The following is an 18,115-nucleotide window of genomic DNA, read 5'->3' on the forward strand; positions in this document are numbered from 1 at the left end:
ACTAATGCAATGTAATATGCAGCATAAAGGTTATCAAGAGTAGTATTCAATTGATATTACGGGCTTTGTTGCGTGATACTATCAAAACTCAGCCACAACTAAATAGACTAATGCAATGTAATATGCAGCATAAAGGTTATCAAGAGTAGTATTCAATTGATATTACGGGTTTCGAGACTTTTTTTGGGGGGGTGGGGAAGGCAAAATCTCAAGACAATCTAACATACTTTAGGTACAATATTACTTACTCATTCACTCTTTGTTTGGATTTGGGCTTGAGAGAAGAAACTCTTTGCATTGCGGGCCACCTCTTCCTCGAGTACTGCCTCTAACAATAAGTCGGAGCCACTCAAATCACCTGAACCCAAATTTACTAGTGAGTTTCTTAGTCCATGAAATACGTGACACAATTTGTGCAGAAAAATAGGAAATTGAGCTATCTGCTGATAACGTAGGAGCTTGGTGATGAAAGAGCCCCAAACGGAAAATGAGCTTTCTGCTGATATGGTCACCTTTTTGACAGGGCAACAGTTTAGCAGTTTCAGCTGATATAGGTAGAACAACGAACTGACCAGAATCATCCTTTAACTCATTAAGAACATCGTCCATGGAATTTGCAGTCAAGGGTGCAGATTCAGCCAATCTTGCATATGCGCTTGCTTGGCTATGCACATCAGACAGCGAAAAGGTCGACGGACTGTGATCCTTAAGAAAGTTGAAAGTTCAATAAGGACTTGAATTTAGACTAGAAGCCTAGAACTAGTGTTACAGTTCCGAAGTTACCTTGGTCTTTCTACTGGCAACTGGGGTCTCAACTCTCACATTGCTCTCTTGAGGAGGTTTTGAAGATTCCTTTTCCACTGTAATCGAGTAACAAAACTAAATGAGAATGACAATAGAAAGCTATGTGCATACAACAACAAAAAGTTGTAACTAAATTGCTACCGTTTGTAACAGGTGGTTGACTAGCAATATTATCAACAAGTCTTGTTGTCAAGGGACCAGGGTTCATGAAAGAAATGGACCGAACTTCATGGCGTATTGCTTCTAGCTGTGCCATTGTATCTTGTAGTTCTTTATGCACCTGACAGAATTTAACAGATTTTCTCATGTTAAAACAATCAAACTGTAGAACGAAACAGAAATTACTTTCAGACAATGAGGGTAATCTTGCAGGCATATATGACCATCGAAATGGAAATGGAGACTATCATACTATTCCCACTGAGAAGGTCATCACATACACAGCTCTGCCAGGAATATAACCATCACCTTAATATCTGAATTAAGAGATGGCACTGGTGCAATACCACTCAATGGCATAGCAAACAACTAACAAACCAAGAATGGCTTTTCCATTTCAAAGTATCTGTGGCTAATCCCTCTAGCACTAAACAGAAGATAACATTGATAACACCATTGCTAAGCAGAGCAATTTTCTAACAAGTTGCAACATATTTACACGAATTGCATCAGAAGACACTGAATCCCCATGCGAGAACCACTACCTGACGAGCTTGAGATTGATGCATAACGCTTTCAAATTGTCCCCGTGCCACTTGAACATATCCAATTGCGCGCCCAGCTAACCTCCCAGCCGTTCTAGCTATCACTGGAAGATCCTTTGGACCTAATTCAATCACAAACTCAACCAATGTTATTTGTTTTTCCCTATATTTAAACAACCACAAAGTTTATAAGGATTCTAAAATGCAGGAAACTGAGCCTAAAAGTAAAATCATGCATTAGAAATTCCAGCCTCAAAATGCAACCATGGAAAGAATCAGGGAACGACATGTGAAGTGATGCTGATCGGACATATTCATACAGAATTACGTACATGTAGAGAGATAACGAGAGAGTACCGATAAGGGCGGCTGCAGCTCCAACAATGAGGAACAACTCCCCGTATGAAATGCCAAGCATCTTTATCCCGTGAGTAACTCACCAGCGAGACAAAAATCTATTACTGTATCGAAACTCAGTTATGAGCAGTTCCATAGCACCATTTTACAACAATCTGTTTATAAAATATTACATGAGCAGCAAATTTTCAACCAGCTTCCGCAAAATATCAGTTAAAAATGTGGAGTAATACGAGTAGCTAATATTTTGAACACAATAATGTAGAAAAAAAAAACATTTTGTAGTTGCCATGATCAGTTGATTATACTCAACAGTTCCTCAACACTAACCCTACCAGCTCATTGCATTCTCAATTGCAAACAACAATAACCAGGTATTTATGATTCAAAAATTGAAAAATAAACTGAATTGATACATAAACTCTAGAATTTTCATCAGTTTGAACGTTTCCAGTTTTTAAATATGTAGAATAAATTGATATTTTATTTCGATTTCTTAAAATTAATCAATACACGAAATATTCAGCGCGAAGCTAGAAAAGAATATATCCACAAATTCCAGTGCAAGTGATGATATGTAATTTTCCTAGGCATAAAAACCTTAAAAATTACCTGTTCAAAATCTTAGGAGATGCTCCGATTGATTTGAGAAGAAAATATGGAGAATCAAAACTCTAGAAATCGACATTCATTTGTGAATTGGAGAAGCTCAAGAATATCTATTGAATTTCTATAACCATATACACCTTACAAGAATACCAAAAATCAATGGAAGGAGCCGTGGAGCAACGAGCCTGCAGCGGCGAGGAAGGAGCGACGATGAAGGAGCCGTGGAGGAGTGACGCGGCAGGACGGAAGTAACGGCGGCGAGGCAGGCAGGTGGGCGTGGCGGCGTGGTGACGAGGATCCCGCCGATTGAAAGAGTTTTAATCTTTTCAATTTTCAACGTGTATTTACTTGATCAAAATATTTAACAGTATTTTAATACGTAGTTGAAAAAAAAAATAAACTTTTCAAAAAAATGAAACTTAAAAAAAAAAAAAAAAAAAAAAATTAAAAATAAAATTTTAAAAAATATAATTTTTTTTTTAAAAAGTATTTATTAAATAAAATATACCATAAAATTACCATTATGCCCTTTCATAATTAATTAATCTAAAAATATTTTTTCCATTTGGCAAATTCTAGACTGCTCATTTTTATAATAAAAATGAGTGGGTGATAATATATCTCAATTCTCAATTAGGCTATAAAATCTCAATTGATCACAACCCTTATTGTATTATTCAAAATAAACTAAATGCATAAAATTTTATCATTATTTTAAGTGTATAATTTACCTTTTATATATATACATACGACCAGAAATAAAAATCTATCTTTTTTCTATTAAATAAATATTATATTCATTTAGTTTTTGCAATGTATATGATGTGATCTCAAATTAAACTTAAAAAAAAAATAATTCACTAAAATATGATTATTAGATGATTCAAATTTTATATTTGGCTTCTCAAATAAGTTTTAAATTTCTACGATCTAATTTATTCTTATGTTTAAATTACATTCACTTAATTGTTTATTTGAATAAAATATTTTAAAAAATTGTTGATTAGTGTATAATTTAATGAAATTAATTTATTTTTTAATGTTTTATTATGTTTAAAGAAAAAAAAATTAGCTACAACAATACTTATAAAATAGTAAATTACACTCCCAATATATTAAGAAGATTGATAAAAGCATGATAAAAAAATAGAATAATACAAAAGTTCTTTATGTATAACTAATTTAAAATAAAAATATTTTAAAACACTAAAATCTTAATACGCACTAACTAATTAAATTACACTCCCTTCACTCCATTCTCACCTTATAAAAAAATAAAAATATTTTAAAATACTAAAATCTCAATCATTTTTTTTTAATTTCTCTCTTATTTTATCAATTATACATTCATTCAAAATTCACTTATTTAAGGATGAAGGAAGTATAAAAGGAACTTTAGTACTAATTATTTTCAACAAAAGTCAAATAATATTTTAAAATACACATCATTCAATAAGACTATGAATGAAAGACTATGAATGAGGACATGAGGGAATATCTTTTTATAAGGCAGTTGCCACAAAAGATTGCTTGGTGGATATTTGTTATAATTGTTTTAATAATTTTATCTATAATTATGCATAAATTCGGTGTAGCAACTTCACTCTTATGGCCACTTTTGAAGATTTTAGTACGTAAAGATAATGTTGATAGTGATTCCATTTTTAATGTTGGTTATAAATTATTTTTAAGAAACTTATGAAATACTGGGTTGTTATCATTTTAAGTTATGTTTCTATTTATTTATATTCATGTTTTTGTTTTTCATTTTATTGGTTTGTAAATCAAATCTATTGTGGTAAAATTAAATTGTTGTAATGCATATGTATTGATATAATTATTTGTACAATAAAACTATTAATCGCATTTGTAACTATATTGGTGATATTTTTTGTTTTCATATATCCCTACCGTTGTAATGATATTATTTGTATAATAAAATGCTCCGTTTAGTAAAATAAGAGAGATAAAAAGAAAAAGCAATTAAAGTATTAGTGGAGAATGGGTTCACCTCATTGAAGAGAAAAGAATTTTCAAAATTAGAAAGTGCTTGTGGGACGAACTAGTGGGTATTCTTGTGGGATTGAGTGATTATAATTCATTGGAGTGGAAAATTTTAATTATAATCCTAAATATTTGAGTTTTGGACTAGTCCGATATGCTAATTAGGCTAAAAATTAGTGAAATTTGGCTTGAAAATGGAGTTATTTATTTTATATGATCTCATGATTTATCTAGAGGCTTAGAAACAAAGTAGTACTCCCTTCATCCACGAAAAATAGTCTCATTTTACCATTTTGAGATTTTCACAAAAAATAGTCTCATTTCTAAAATAAGAAAGTTTCTTTCTCATATTTAACCAATTTTTCTCATCTTTCTTACTTTACCAATTTCTCATTAAAACTTGTGTTGTTTACAATGAAACTATTTTTTATAGACGGAGGAGGCAATATTTTATAAGATGGAATTGAACCGGAGAAATGAGAATAAACGCATTCTCTAACTCCCTTCTATATATGCATTGGATATATCGGGAGGTATGTCAAAAGAAACGGAAGGGATCACCTAAAACAAAATCCTAAAACACACTCACGACAAAATAAAATAATTTTATAAATATGAGCAATTTTAATAAGTGATGATGGAGTCCATTACACATCTTTATGAGTGTGTTTTAGGATTTGTTTTAGGTGATCCCTTCTATGAAAGTAATGCTTGATTGGATACAACAAATTTGTGCAATTTACCAGATGTTATTTTTTCTGTTTTGATGGTCACTATAATATATTTTCCCTCAACAGTATTTCTCAAAAGAAAACCAGAATTTTGTAAGATTCAAAACAATGTTAATATTTAATTTGTTTTAGGGGTGCTTAAATGGTTCTCCAGTTTTCGGTTAACCAGAACTAGAACCGGAACTAGTCTATTAATTGAAGAACCGGGAACAAGAGAACCGGTTCCGATTCAGATACCGGTTCCAACTTTTTAAATAAAACTGGTTCCAATTCTGACCGAAACGACCGTTTTCTAACTGAGAACCGAATTATAATTCAATTTTATTTTTTTATAAAATAATATACTACTAAATCTAACTTAATTGAATTTAAAAAATAATATACAATTCGATTTTATTTTTTTATAAAATTAATGGCAATATGATTTTCGATTAAACTTTAATATTTTATATATATTCAAACTTGGTGGTGACACCTTTATTATTAAGTTGGTACTCCATAAAACATGTGACTCGATCTTTTAGCTTAAGATACCATTATTGATTAAATGTGTCATCTTCCATTGCTTATAGCATCATGATCCAAAATTAAGGTCAAATCTACATCCTTAAATTTTAAAACGAGTGGATGAGATTGAACCTTACTAATTTCAATAATAATAGACAAAATATCAACAAAAAGGTAATATCGTCATTATGTTATCATATGATAATTTTCGTGAGTATTTTTTTATATCAACATAGTGTATTACAAATATCAACAATATGACATAAGAATATCAACACTAACACATATTTATTGAGATTTTTACATGGTTTTATTGGGATTTTATATGAATTATATTGAAATTTTTTGATGTATTTCATAATAAAAATCTGGTTATCAACATTTCCGAAAACTAAAATAAAAAATATCAAATTTCATCATCCGAACGTCGTCGGAACATATGCAATTGAGATCTCGTTGTAATCCTTATAAAATTATCTTTAATTTGATATAATTTTTGCGAAAAAATAATTTAAATCGAAAGAGTTACGTAAATTTAAAGTTTTAAGATGAATTTTAACGAGAGAGAATTGACATTAATACCCCTTATTTTTATTTAATAATTTTCTTAATTAAAAATATAATCCACATAGCATTATTTCAACCAGATCACCTAATCTAATGACTAAGATTTTATCTTAATTTGAGATTATTAATTAGTCAGCAATTGATCACTCCCTAATTAAAAAATGACATAGATATCTCATTTAAGATCTCGGTGACATATGATAACCTACATATGCATGACGACTTACACCCAATCTTTCTTTGTACTAGTGTTGGCTGTTGCTGCTCTTGAAATAGAAAAAAGAAAAGTTTAATTGCAATACAAAAGAAGAATCTTTTTATCAACAATAAAGCAAAAGGAAATAAGATTTGAGAATGATAGTGTCACTTTCTTTCTCACACAGAAAAAAATAATCAAGCCACATCTTACTCATAGTGAATAAACAATTGGCCAATTTTTTTTACAGAGTTTGAGACCATTTACTTGGATGAAAGTATTGAATGGCTTTTCATTTCAGATCACTGACGAGGTAGTAATATACTCACATTATTCGATCGCATGACCAAAAAAATGAACAAAAAAACAAAGGATATATATAGAATCAGATGAGTAAGATTTTATTCTAGCTGCCTAAACCCTTCACAACACATAAATATTGGCCAAGAGAAACGTTTGATTTTATCATGGTATCCCCAAAAAAATCATATGGCTTCACCATTATCCTATGATTCTATCTGGGCTATAATTCCGTGGGGATGAGGTATGTATATTTCAAACGCAATCACACTAAAGGGGGTAAATAAGTAGTGAATTTATACCTCAAGCTGCTGAAGTCTCTCTGGCTTGAAATCATTGACACTTGCCGAAGATACAGCAGTTGCCTGATCCAAGTGTTGAAGAAAATCCATAACAACGGCGTCAGTCCACGGAGCTCCCCTTGGAGCTCCTGCACCTGCCACCCAACCCAAATGGCCACCTTTCGGAGTAACTATCAGCATACAGTTGGGATTATTCTGGGGTACAAAGTTCCAAAGAAGGAAGACACGGAAAAAGGAAAAGAGTCAGATGATTGGACACTTCTGGATGAGGTACTCCAAGGAGAAAAGCACCTTATACATAAATTGGAAACTTATTGTCACAACATGAACTGAAAGGCAATATTTTCTTAAAATGATTTTAACAATACACACTTAATCACAGTAAAGTAAATGTTTTCAAATCATGAGTACAGAAATACTACAGAAATGGGGATAGTGAAATAGAAATCCGTAGCAAACAAGAAGTTGAACCTGTATATCCTCACGAGGAATTCCTCGAGATGGTGCAATTGGATCATTCTCAGCCTGAAAGTCATTCGTAGGTTTAGCATCAGGGCTGGATGATCTAACAGATAATTATATCCACAAAAGGTGATTTTTCGTGCCAAAACTATCTCTATTTGGATAGATCAATTTAAAAAATACTAGCAAAACAGGGAGAAAACCATAAGTGGTGAACAGATGCACCAACAAAGGAGGCGGAAACAGAACAGATTGCAAGAACAATTGAGAGATGAAAATATGGACGGATAAAATAAAGAAGTTGTGTGATTCTGCACAAGTTCACATCATTTCAACTTCAAGTACAGGAATAAGGAAATCTAGAATTGGACCAACCAATTCCTGGTTTAGTTTCAATAGAGCATAAGTTTTACTATTTCCAATTTTCCATAAAACCCACAAACTGCAAAACAATACTTGCCTGGATGCATAATAGAGGTATTGTCACATTCTTTATAGAATCTGAACTGCTTGAGTTGGAGTAGTAGTCATCCACAGATTTAAATCCAAATGATACTGAGGGGGTCAAGAAGAGCAACAGTTAGTGGTAGGTGGTCCCAGGGATTCAAGCGTCTATAAACATATACAAACCTCGAGTCAGTCCCTCATCAAATTCTCTAACAGATTTAGCATTAGCAGCCAATGGGATATTAAATTCACCTCCGATATCCTCAAATAAGAGTGCATGCCTGAAAAGTAAGTCATTCCATTTAGATCTTATATAAGAAAATGAATGAGAAAGAAAAAAATTTAATTGTAGGACTTCATATATGTGTAGAAACATTGAAAAGATATAACTCCATTGTACCTGCTGAAAATTTTGCAGAGTGAATTTGCTAGAGCTTTGTCATAAATGATGTTAAATCCTTTACGGAAATCTTCATCTGCAATTACTAAATTAAATGGATTGCATAAGGACACGGCACCAGCAAGAGGGCAAGAGAAAGATTCCTGCAATAAGAGAATATGCATAAGAATAGGAGCTCGAATAGTGTAGATTAAAACGTGAGGTACAGAATCTCCAGATTAGCAAGCACAGAGACAGATTGTTTTGTAGATATAAGAGCATCCACTATAGAGTGGACACTTTGGCCGGACACTTTCACGTTTTTTGTCCATAACCACTTTTTATTTGTCCACGGCCAAAAAAAAAAGTGTCCGCAGCAATAGTGGACACTTTTTTTAGCCAAATTCGAAATTAAAAAAAAAAAAAAAAAAAAGGTGAAACCGGCGACCGCCGCGGCGGTTTCGCCATGCAATAGATAGGCGCGGCGGCCGCCGCGCTTCTCTCTCCTCCGGCTCGTCCTCGCCGCATTCGGGGCGATTTCCCTTCCGCCCCAGCAAATCCGTCCGCCTCCGGGGCGGACGCGTCCACCGCAATAGGCCGCCCTATAGTGGATGCTCTAAGAAACCTAACTAAACACAAACTCTGACACCCTGATCAGAGACACATATTGCATGTGAGAAATTACATGTCTAGAACATTAGCTTGTCAAGATATGGAAAAGAGTGATGTCAAGTACTCAGCACCCTATCCAAAGTGCATCTCAACATCCCATTCAGAAAAATGGCTCACACTAGAAAATTTTAGATCATGTAACCTAACCTTGAACCCTATCCTATCAGTGTGTACCCCTTAGCCTAAAACCTGAATCTCTCGTCGTACTTTGCATTAACGTTTTCATTGCAAAAAACATATAAAAGCTTTTGCTCACTTATAAGAAACCCCCAAAACAATGTGATGCATTGGGTATGTGCTCTCATTGATGGCTCTGCTATACAAACTAGAACATTTTTCGTGAAAGGTTCCTAAAAAGAACGAAGCATGAGTTTGATTATATATGTACAATAATGGAAAAGCTTGAACATAGTTCAATTACCTGGCCCACATAGCGAACCAGAATATTAGCTCCAAGAGACCAGCCAACAGCATATAAATTAGCTCTTGGATAGCGGCTGCCAACATGCTCCACTACCTCGGATATATCTCCTAGAAATGAAGCTGAATAGAACTGCAGCAATTTAGCATAAATGAAAGGCTATCAAATGAAGAGTATTCTTATTCACATATTCAGCTGCCAAACTCTGGTGATATTATTGGTTTGTTTTCACATCATTGACATTTACGAACTTTCAAAGAGCAGTACTTAAGGTTTTGATGGTCTATGATGCATGACAAGGACACAACAGAGGTAGATCAAGGATAAAGATGGCAACTTTATTCGTAACAGAAGAAAGAGTTTCACACAAAAGTTGAAAAGATCAAAGAAATGCAGTACCTGAGCTGTGGTGACAGGGCTGCTACCACAACCTCTGCTATTAAATACCACCACTCGCCATCCTTCACTCCTAGCTCGCAATAGCATATGCCTCACATATGTGTCCTGGCTACCACCAGTGAGACCTGGCTGAAATCATCCATTGGCAATGATCAATAATACCTTACTTCCTTGACTTCCAAACATAGTAATTTTGTGTGCTTCTTAACCTTTTTGTTCGACACTTTTTAAGTTCAGCTCAAGTTATCATATTCCATGTAGTTCTTATCTACCGAGCCAAGTTTTCACACATTTACGAAAATAACAACTGAAATGGACTCCTCCTCATGATTTATTCAAAAAATATTGATAGCTGGAGATCGCCACAACCACCATACATAATAATTTGGTAACAAACAGTAAATCAACATGAAAAGCCATATCCAAATGAAAGTAGTATTACGGCAATTTTGAGTAATTCGGAGTCAATAAGTGTTTGTATACCAGTAAAATGAGAACGGGAGAGTCCGAAGGCAAGCTACGGTCATCGCCGGAGACCCAATCGAGAGCAACAGAGCCGTCGTCGCTAGTGCGAAGGCACTCGCGGCGGAACCTGACGCTGGGAAGTGAGCGGAAAAAGGCGGCGAATATAGTCTCGACGTGTCGATTGGAAGTAATCAAGGGGTATGGGAGGTAGGGCAGATGAGGGGCTTTGAATGCGGGGGTGAATGTGTCGACGCCTCCGCCTACGACTACGAGAGAGGGGTGGAGCTTGCTGGAGCTGTCGGGCATTCCGGCGGCGGCGGTGGTGGCAGCGCGGAGAGTAGAGAAATGAGATGGTTTGGCGAAGGGGAGATGAGTGAGGTGGCGGAGAGGGACGGCGAAGCCGAAGGTGGCCCTGGCCATTGGTCGGCAGCAGAGGAATGTGTGGCTGCCTTCCAATTGGGGGTTATACAATTTCCAAATTTTAAATGCTTTTTGTTCCTGCTCATTAAATTTTTTTTCCTGTCACATTTATTATTTTGATCGCACAAAATTTATCATATTTCATTTTTTATAGTAATTTTTTTTTATAGTGAATCATATATTCCACTAACTTATTTATACTTAATTTTATTATAAAATTAATTTATAAAAATAGAACTCGTATTTTACTAATTTTTTCAATTCACTTTGTATTAGCATATTTTTTAAAACTTGTGCGGATCAAAGTGTGAAATTTAAGGAAAACGGGAGTATTAAATCAGTTTAGGAATAGTAATGATTACTTATAGATGCAGACTTGCATAAGTAACATATGAGTGATGATGTAATTAGTATGAAACAACGTTCCATGGCTAGAATTTAGAGATGAAATAAAGCTTTTTAACATTGCAACGTTAGCAAAATACGGATAGTAAAATACAATCACCTCATAGAAAAATAAATAAATAACTGAGGTACATATAGGTTTGGCCGGAAACTTTTTTATTCAGTTATTTTAAAGTTTTAATCAAGTAGATATTGCGTTTGAAAACTTCCATCATCAAGAGAAGACACCAAGTAAATTGATTAGAAATATGCAGAAAATATTTTCTCTTTTATGTCAATCATGAAAATTGATCTGAAATATGCAAAAACTATTTACTCTTTTATGTTTTTGTTACAACAAAAAAAACGAAGCTTGAAAAATGATGCGTTGTTTCAACATAGTTGTTCAACGACCAATATAAGGAACAAACAAGAAACAAGAACACAATTTAAATAAGAATTCAAAATTATTTTGTAATTCATTCTCAACTAAATCAAAATCTAATGGACTGAAAATCTTAATTGCTTTACGCTTTTACATTCCCTTAAACCTAAATTATGAGACTATAACTCTTTTATTTAATTATTTATTACAGTAGCTAAATTTTATAAAAAGTTGTGTGATATTAATCACTAATAAATTTTATATTTATTTTATACTCCAAGAGCATCCATCTCAAATTATCTTTTCCTCGCACTCATTTCTCCTCTATCCCCCTCTACATATATATGCATGTCCATTAACACATATCAGCACATAGTTTTATACCAAAATATAGGATAAGAAACATATATACGGATGAACTAATTACTAATGTAGTACATCATTTACTTAAGTCCAATATCAAAAAGAAGTTGATCACTTGCAGTGAAAATGAAGAGAATAATATTTATATTTGAATATACTGTATCTATTTTCTAAAATTATATATTTTTTGGGGGTAGTTTCCTAAAAATAGAAGTACTCCATTTTAGGAAAGTTATTTTTTTCTATGAGCTATGACTCATTTTTCACTAACACACTTTTTCTTTTTATCTCTATTTTATTTTACTAATTTTACATTAAAACTTTGTGTCATTTAAAAAAAATTATTTTTAGAACATGGAAGGAGTATTACATTTGATTTTAGTTTATAGGTTTGAATATATTATATATTTATATGTTTGAGTTATTAAACACGATCATGGTTTTAGTGTGCATATTTATTTTTTAATACTATATATAGTTGGAGGGAAAATAGTAGAGTTCATAAAAAATAAAAAGTGGAATAACTATCTCAAAATAATAAACAAGTGGATGGAGTATTAAATTCCATGCTAGCGCCCCTCAAAAAGCAAGATGCGGTGATGAGAGAAAAGGGGCACGTTTCTTAGTTTGGTGATGGTGTTGAGGAGCTCGGTAATGAGAAGACGCCACAGCATACGGATATTACGCAAGTGCTCGTAGTGGTGACGTCTGCTGCCGCCGCCTTCTTATTGATGCCTAAGGCTGAGATCTTTCTCGGCAATGATGGTCGGAGCCGGATCTTCTGAGGCCTACGGAGGCTCCGACGGATGGGGAAACGCCCTCATTCCCTCCTCATCCAATGTCGGAATAGCCGCTGTTGTCACGACCTTGGCCGGAATCGCGCTCGCTGCCACCCTCGTCTACTCCTCCCGTAGGTAAAGACAAACACCAAATTGATCTTTCTCACAGACGGATTTCGGAGAGTTTTTCTCTTTTGTGTATAGATTTGAATTAGACAAAGTAGACATAAATAATTAGGTAAACATAATGTTGGTACAAAAACAACCATTGATGAGAACGCTGAGGCGGAAGAGCCACATGTTTCTGGGGTCGATTAATACAACGTCGTCCGCTTCCAAGCCATCGTCGCCATCTTCTTGTTTGTGGATTCATTTGAGATCGGTTTTGTTAATCGATGCTTCATCATCATCCTCTTCGCCTTCTTCACTTGTTTCTTCCAATCGGTTAGTTTTTTTTTTTTTCTCATTTTACACATTTCTTCTTCAAACTTAGGATTTTGATCCTTTGTTTTTTAATTCGTCGTCTAAAGATTTTTTTCCCATTCCCATTCCATTCTCTCTCCTAGCATTCCATTCCCTATTTCTCAATTTCGAAGGCTCTTGATTATTACTCCAGTATTATAGAATAATCAAATCCCAACAATTCTTCTAACATTTAGGTATTTGTATGTTACATGTACTGATATAGGGAATTAAAAGATATTCGGTGAAAAGGTACTAGTGTGGTGATCAGAAAGTTGTGAGATTTGAGACTTTCTTATTAATATCTATACCTAGAAGCTGATCAAATTCTAGGGTTAAGAGGAAAAATAAGTACTCCTTTCATGCACAATTGATAAAATAAGATAGAAGAACGAAAAATTATTTGAATTAATGTAGTGGATGGTGGGGCCGTAAAAGATGAAGTAAGAGGGAATGAAAAAAGATTTCCATAAATGAATATGCTAGTTTTCTATAGAACGGAGGGAGTATTTAGAATTTAGTTAAGAATCAAACAACGTAGCTTTTACTATACCCTTCGATTTTTAGGGGTATAATTTCTTATACTGAGTTAAGAAGTCATCAAATTTATCTTCTAGGGAAAAGTCGGGAGAATACATTTTTAGTGTGAAGAATATGTAGTTCATCTTCACCTTTTATTCGTCTGCATTCTAATTACTGTCGTATATTTCTGGCGATGGAATATTATATTTTTCGATCAACTCATTACAGTAGAAGCCATACATCTCCTGGGTCTAGAAGGAGAAGGAAACATGCTCTCTTGGCTAAACAGTGGAAGGGTTTGTTTGATGCTGATGGGAGACTTTCTGATGGAGGAGTCAAATTTCTGAAGAAAATCCGTACTGGGGTATGTATTACTCAGTTTAGACCAAAATTGTGTTACAACCTCAATGCAATTTTCTTAGATTAGTCCAATTTCTACATATCATTATGTACTAACTTCACCTATTTTTTTTTTATTTGTTGCAGGGTGTTGAGCCTAGCATACGGATGGAGGTTTGGCCCTTCCTTCTTGGAATGTAATATTTCTAGTTAGTTGTTTTTAATTCTAGTGAAATTGTCATTCAATTTGAGAAATCTGAATTGCTCTGAACTCCTTGCACTAGTAGTTATATAGGCTTTTAATCTCGCTCTCAACATGATTGATGTGATAAATTTTAGTATAAATAGCTTATGGCTATAATTGTTCGATGCCATAATAACACAATTTTCTATTAAAAGGTTTTGGATCTTCTTTGGCCATGACATTATTTTAATATTCAGTCTACAGTTTCCACTCTTAAAGCTTACGAGTCTATTTGGTTTGGAGTCCACACTTCCTTTGTAATGAAAAGATAAGTCTTCCCTAGCTAACACCTCAATTTCTATATCATTTTGAAAGCGTAACTTATTAAGAAATCCCACCACAACGCAAAAAAGAAGAATACCTTGTAGGTCTATACTTGGCGATACTGAAGAAGGTGGTGAGCATGCTTATTTCTAAGAATGAACTGTCTAACTTATAAGTAACGAACTTTTACATACCTTATTATGAAAGAACCATACATTCCCAAAGAAAACGTATATTATGGTTGCATCTTATGGTGGTATATTCTTGTATTTTTTCTGTTTTTCTCATCATCCTTTTGCAAGATAATGTTATTGTTTAACTAGGCTGTTTGTCATTATTATAGGTATGATGTGAACAGCTCAAAGAGTGAGAGAGATGGCATTAAAGCTAAAAAGAGGTATTTTTCACTCTCGCATGGCCTTAATTAGTGTTGGTTGGACCTGGAACGAGGAAAACCTATGCAAACCACCCCAACTAAATCCAAGGGAACCAATATTGCTGTATCATTTTCTGGGACGCTATTCCTCTTTTATAAGTACACGTCTTTCTGCAGCAACTCTATCACCAAGACTAGGTATATTTAAAATAAGATAGCTAAAGCTATAATAATATTATCTTATAATAATATTATCTAAGCATTTGAGACACAATATTGATTAATACATGGCCTTCTTTTATTTTTTTCATAATTTTTACACGTCTTCTTAAGATCTGCATTCTGTAGAAATCATTGATTTAAAACATCTGCATAAATAATTAAATGGTGAAGTTGCCTGGAAACTTATGTCTTTTCCTCACTATGTCAAACACATGTACATTCACTCAAAAACCTTCCATTATAGAGCATTTAAAACTTCATATAAGTGTTGACAGTCTATATTATCTTGATTTGTTTCGTACAAGGTATTGTTATTTTCGCTTGTAACTTATTTGTATTCTTATTTTGTGTTACCACAGGAGAGAATATGCAGAGCTACGAAAACAGTGTAGACAAATTTCAAAACGTGGTGAAAAGAGTTTTAAATTAAATTTGGCATCTGGAAATAATAGCAACAAGGATGGGGAAGACATTAGTCAAGTTTCTGATTCTTCAAGCTTGGATGAAGCCACTAGCGTTAGACCTTCTCTATCATCAGATGGTGCTAGTTCATCTATTGAGTTGCATGGACGTAAGGAGTTAGTGGAGCAAAAAGAAAACGATGGAGAAATTACTACTGAAACAGACACGTTGGATCTTGATTCCTTTGGCGATCTAGAGGACATCAAACCTCTTCTCGCATCAAGGGATATCGAAGATGATAAAGTTTATAAACCTGTATATTCAGCTCTTGGAAATATGACCACAAGGAAAGTTGAAGATTTTGTGACTTGGCAGAGGATCATACGCCTTGATGCTATACGTGCGAATTCTGAATGGGTCATTTATTCCCCTTGTAAAGTTTCGGTATCAGAAGAGAAAGCACACCAACTGGCAAAGAGTATTGGATTGAAGGACTATGAACATCTTGAGCCATCTAGAATTTATCACGCAGCTCATCTCGTTGCTATCCTTGAAGCTTATTCTGTGTACGATTCCGAGATTGGTTATTGTCAGGGTATGAGCGACTTGCTGTCTCCAATCATATCCGTGATAGAGGAAGACCACGTGGCCTTTTGGTGTTTTGTTGGTTTCATGCGGAAAGCTAGGCATAACTTCCGTCTTGACGAGATTGGAATCAGGAGACAACTGAACATTGTATCGAAAATCATAAAATGCAAAGACTCACACCTGTACAGGCACTTGGAGGATCTTCAAGCGGAAGACTGTTTTTTTGTGTATCGAATGGTGGTAGTGTTGTTTAGAAAGGAGCTGACATTTGAGCAGACGCTTTGCCTGTGGGAAGTGATGTGGGCAGATCAAGTAGCAATTCGAGCAGGAATCATCAAGCGCACATGGCGATGGCTCAGGCTAAGGGCTCCACCAACGGAGGATCTGCTGTTGTATGCAATAGCTGCTTGTGTACTGCAAAAGAGGAGGTTGATAATCGACAACTATAGCAGCATGGAAGAAATCATGAAGGAGTGCAATAGCATGGCTGGTCATCTCGACGTCTGGAAACTCTTGGACGACGCTCATGATTTGGTAGCCACCTTCCACAACAAGATTTAGCCACAAAACCTTTTGTTTTCCTATTTTTCCTCAAATTTTTTTTCATCCACACAGAAAAAACCACAGCTTGTATATGTCAATTTCACCTGCCCGTGCTGAGGACCCCCTAGTGAAGTGGCAGCGAAGTTTTTAAGATGTAACATTATTATTTAAGAATATTCATAGTAGCCCTAACTATTCAACTATAATGTAGTACTCCCTCCGTCCGCGATTAGGAGTCCCGGTCACTTTTGCGCACCTATTTCATAAAAATGATAAAAAATAGTTAAAGTGGAGAAATAGTAAAGTAAAAAATAGAATAATGTTGAGAAGACTCTTGTCAACATTATTCTCTCTATTACATTACCATTTCTCCACTTTGACTATTTTTTATAATTTTTATAAAATGGGTGCGCAAAATTGACTGGGACTCCTAATCGCGGACGGAGGTAGTATGATTTAGGTTAACACAATTTATGGAGTTGTGACTTACTTGGTACTCCCTCCGTCTGCCATTAAGAATCTCAGTTTACCATTTTAGTTCGTCCGCCATTAGGAGTCCCGGTTCACTTTTACTATAAATGGTAGTAGGTTCTAGGTAGACCTCACATTCCACACTCATTTTACTCATATTTTATTACTCCTTCCGTCCCATAAGAATATGCACTATTTCCTTTTAGTCCGTCCCATAAAAATATGCACTTTCTAATTTTGGAAATTCTTTTCTCTCTAATGAGATGAGACCCATTTTCCACTAACAATACTTTACCTACTTTTCCACTAAACCCTAAACCCTTACTTTAATTACTAATTGTGCAATAAAACTCGTGCCCAACTCAAATTGCATATTCTTATGGGACGAAGGAGTATAAAACTAATATACGGAGTAAAAAAATGTGTCTCACGTTCCACTATTTTTTTACCAACTTTTCTTTATTTTTCTTAAAATCCGTGCTTAACTCAAATTGGACTCTTAGTGGCGGACAATGGAAGTATTATTATTTGGGGATGGTCTCGGGAAATCGTACATCGATTCTAGTAATCGGATGCGCAATTAAAAACAATTGCTTACTTTGATTACTGGAATCGACATGCAATTATTTTGATATTATTATTTGGGGGAATCAAAGTAAGCAATTATTTTTAATTTCGCATCAGATTACTAGAGTCGATGTATTATTTTCTTGAGACCATTTTTTTTGCATCGATTAAGATCTACCTAATTTGGAGGTTATGCTATCCTTTGGCAATAAGTCTATGCAACCAAATTTTGTACAATCAAAAATTGGTTTATTTGAGAGAAAAAGTAATTTATATATACATTTAATTAAAAAGTATAAACATACATATAGTATAGGGAACGTGCATAATATTACGGTATTTGTGTATAATTTTTAAATTTTTTTTAACCATAAAATGTAATTAATGCATACTTTAATTCAAATTTGAAAAATAATAGAAAAATAATTCAAATATAAAAATAAAAAATTGAAAATGAG

The 18,115-nt window shown here is 34.2% G+C and overlaps 3 protein-coding genes across 16 annotated transcripts; 1 reads left to right on the forward strand and 2 right to left on the reverse strand.

The window, feature by feature from the left end:
* Positions 1-88: 88 nt before the first annotated feature.
* Positions 89-2,815, reverse strand: LOC125218158 (uncharacterized). 12 transcript variants are annotated; one of them, XM_048119773.2, is made up of 8 exons: positions 2,625-2,815; positions 2,478-2,539; positions 1,866-1,969; positions 1,509-1,630; positions 946-1,084; positions 784-860; positions 513-705; positions 89-358 (listed from the first exon to the last, which is right to left on the reverse strand). In XM_048119773.2, the coding sequence occupies exons 3-8, from the start codon at positions 1,924-1,926 to the stop codon at positions 249-251; spliced, it is 702 nt and encodes a 233-aa protein (XP_047975730.1). In that variant the 5' UTR covers positions 1,927-1,969; positions 2,478-2,539; positions 2,625-2,815; the 3' UTR covers positions 89-248. The 12 variants fall into 12 exon arrangements, with proteins under 12 accessions (XP_047975730.1, XP_047975727.1, XP_088925848.1 ...); XM_048119770.2 differs by having other exon boundaries at positions 1,866-2,020; XM_089069722.1 differs by having other exon boundaries at positions 1,866-1,963; positions 2,617-2,815.
* Positions 2,816-6,422: 3,607 nt separating this feature from the next.
* On the reverse strand, positions 6,423-10,798 carry LOC125218671 (esterase/lipase/thioesterase family protein). 3 transcript variants are annotated; one of them, XM_048120389.2, is made up of 9 exons: positions 10,345-10,798; positions 9,862-9,990; positions 9,463-9,594; positions 8,391-8,533; positions 8,174-8,271; positions 8,004-8,098; positions 7,553-7,606; positions 7,082-7,276; positions 6,423-6,544 (listed from the first exon to the last, which is right to left on the reverse strand). In XM_048120389.2, the coding sequence occupies exons 1-9, from the start codon at positions 10,744-10,746 to the stop codon at positions 6,434-6,436; spliced, it is 1,359 nt and encodes a 452-aa protein (XP_047976346.2). In that variant the 5' UTR covers positions 10,747-10,798; the 3' UTR covers positions 6,423-6,433. The 3 variants fall into 3 exon arrangements, with proteins under 3 accessions (XP_047976346.2, XP_047976347.1, XP_088925854.1); XM_048120390.2 differs by having other exon boundaries at positions 6,423-6,549; XM_089069728.1 differs by lacking the exon at positions 6,423-6,544 and having other exon boundaries at positions 6,835-7,276; positions 10,345-10,797.
* Positions 10,799-12,601: 1,803 nt separating this feature from the next.
* On the forward strand, positions 12,602-16,800 carry LOC125220210 (rab GTPase-activating protein 22-like). Its single transcript, XM_089063250.1, has 5 exons — positions 12,602-13,101; positions 13,870-14,005; positions 14,128-14,177; positions 14,832-14,885; positions 15,446-16,800. Exons 1-5 carry the CDS (start codon positions 12,905-12,907, stop codon positions 16,635-16,637), a joined length of 1,629 nt encoding a protein of 542 aa, XP_088919376.1. The 5' UTR covers positions 12,602-12,904; the 3' UTR covers positions 16,638-16,800.
* Positions 16,801-18,115: the final 1,315 nt, after the last annotated feature.

This window comes from Salvia hispanica, chromosome 1 (genome assembly GCF_029641045.1).
Source record: "Salvia hispanica isolate PSC_SH4W2 chromosome 1, Shi_PSC_v1, whole genome shotgun sequence".
Lineage (NCBI taxonomy): Eukaryota > Viridiplantae > Streptophyta > Magnoliopsida > Lamiales > Lamiaceae > Salvia > Salvia hispanica.

Excerpts from the sequence above, each read along its gene's own strand:
- LOC125218158 (XM_048119773.2), bottom strand. The coding sequence starts at position 1,926 with ATGCTTGGCATTTCATACGGGGAGTTGTTCCTCATTGTTGGAGCTGCA. Across the intron at positions 1,631-1,865 it reads AGCTGCAGCCGCCCTTATCG|GTCCAAAGGATCTTCCAGTG; the intron begins GTACTCTCTCGT and ends TGATTGAATTAG. Across the intron at positions 706-783 it reads TTGCCAGTAGAAAGACCAAG|GATCACAGTCCGTCGACCTT; the intron begins GTAACTTCGGAA and ends AACTTTCTTAAG.
- LOC125218671 (XM_048120389.2), bottom strand. The coding sequence starts at position 10,746 with ATGGCCAGGGCCACCTTCGGCTTCGCCGTCCCTCTCCGCCACCTCACT. Across the intron at positions 8,099-8,173 it reads TGATGAGGGACTGACTCGAG|TATCATTTGGATTTAAATCT; the intron begins GTTTGTATATGT and ends TGACCCCCTCAG. Across the intron at positions 6,545-7,081 it reads AGAGACTTCAGCAGCTTGAG|CAACAGCCAACACTAGTACA; the intron begins GTATAAATTCAC and ends TTTCAAGAGCAG.
- LOC125220210 (XM_089063250.1), top strand. The coding sequence starts at position 12,905 with ATGTTGGTACAAAAACAACCATTGATGAGAACGCTGAGGCGGAAGAGC. Across the intron at positions 14,006-14,127 it reads TGAAGAAAATCCGTACTGGG|GGTGTTGAGCCTAGCATACG; the intron begins GTATGTATTACT and ends TATTTGTTGCAG. Across the intron at positions 14,886-15,445 it reads GGCATTAAAGCTAAAAAGAG|GAGAGAATATGCAGAGCTAC; the intron begins GTATTTTTCACT and ends GTGTTACCACAG.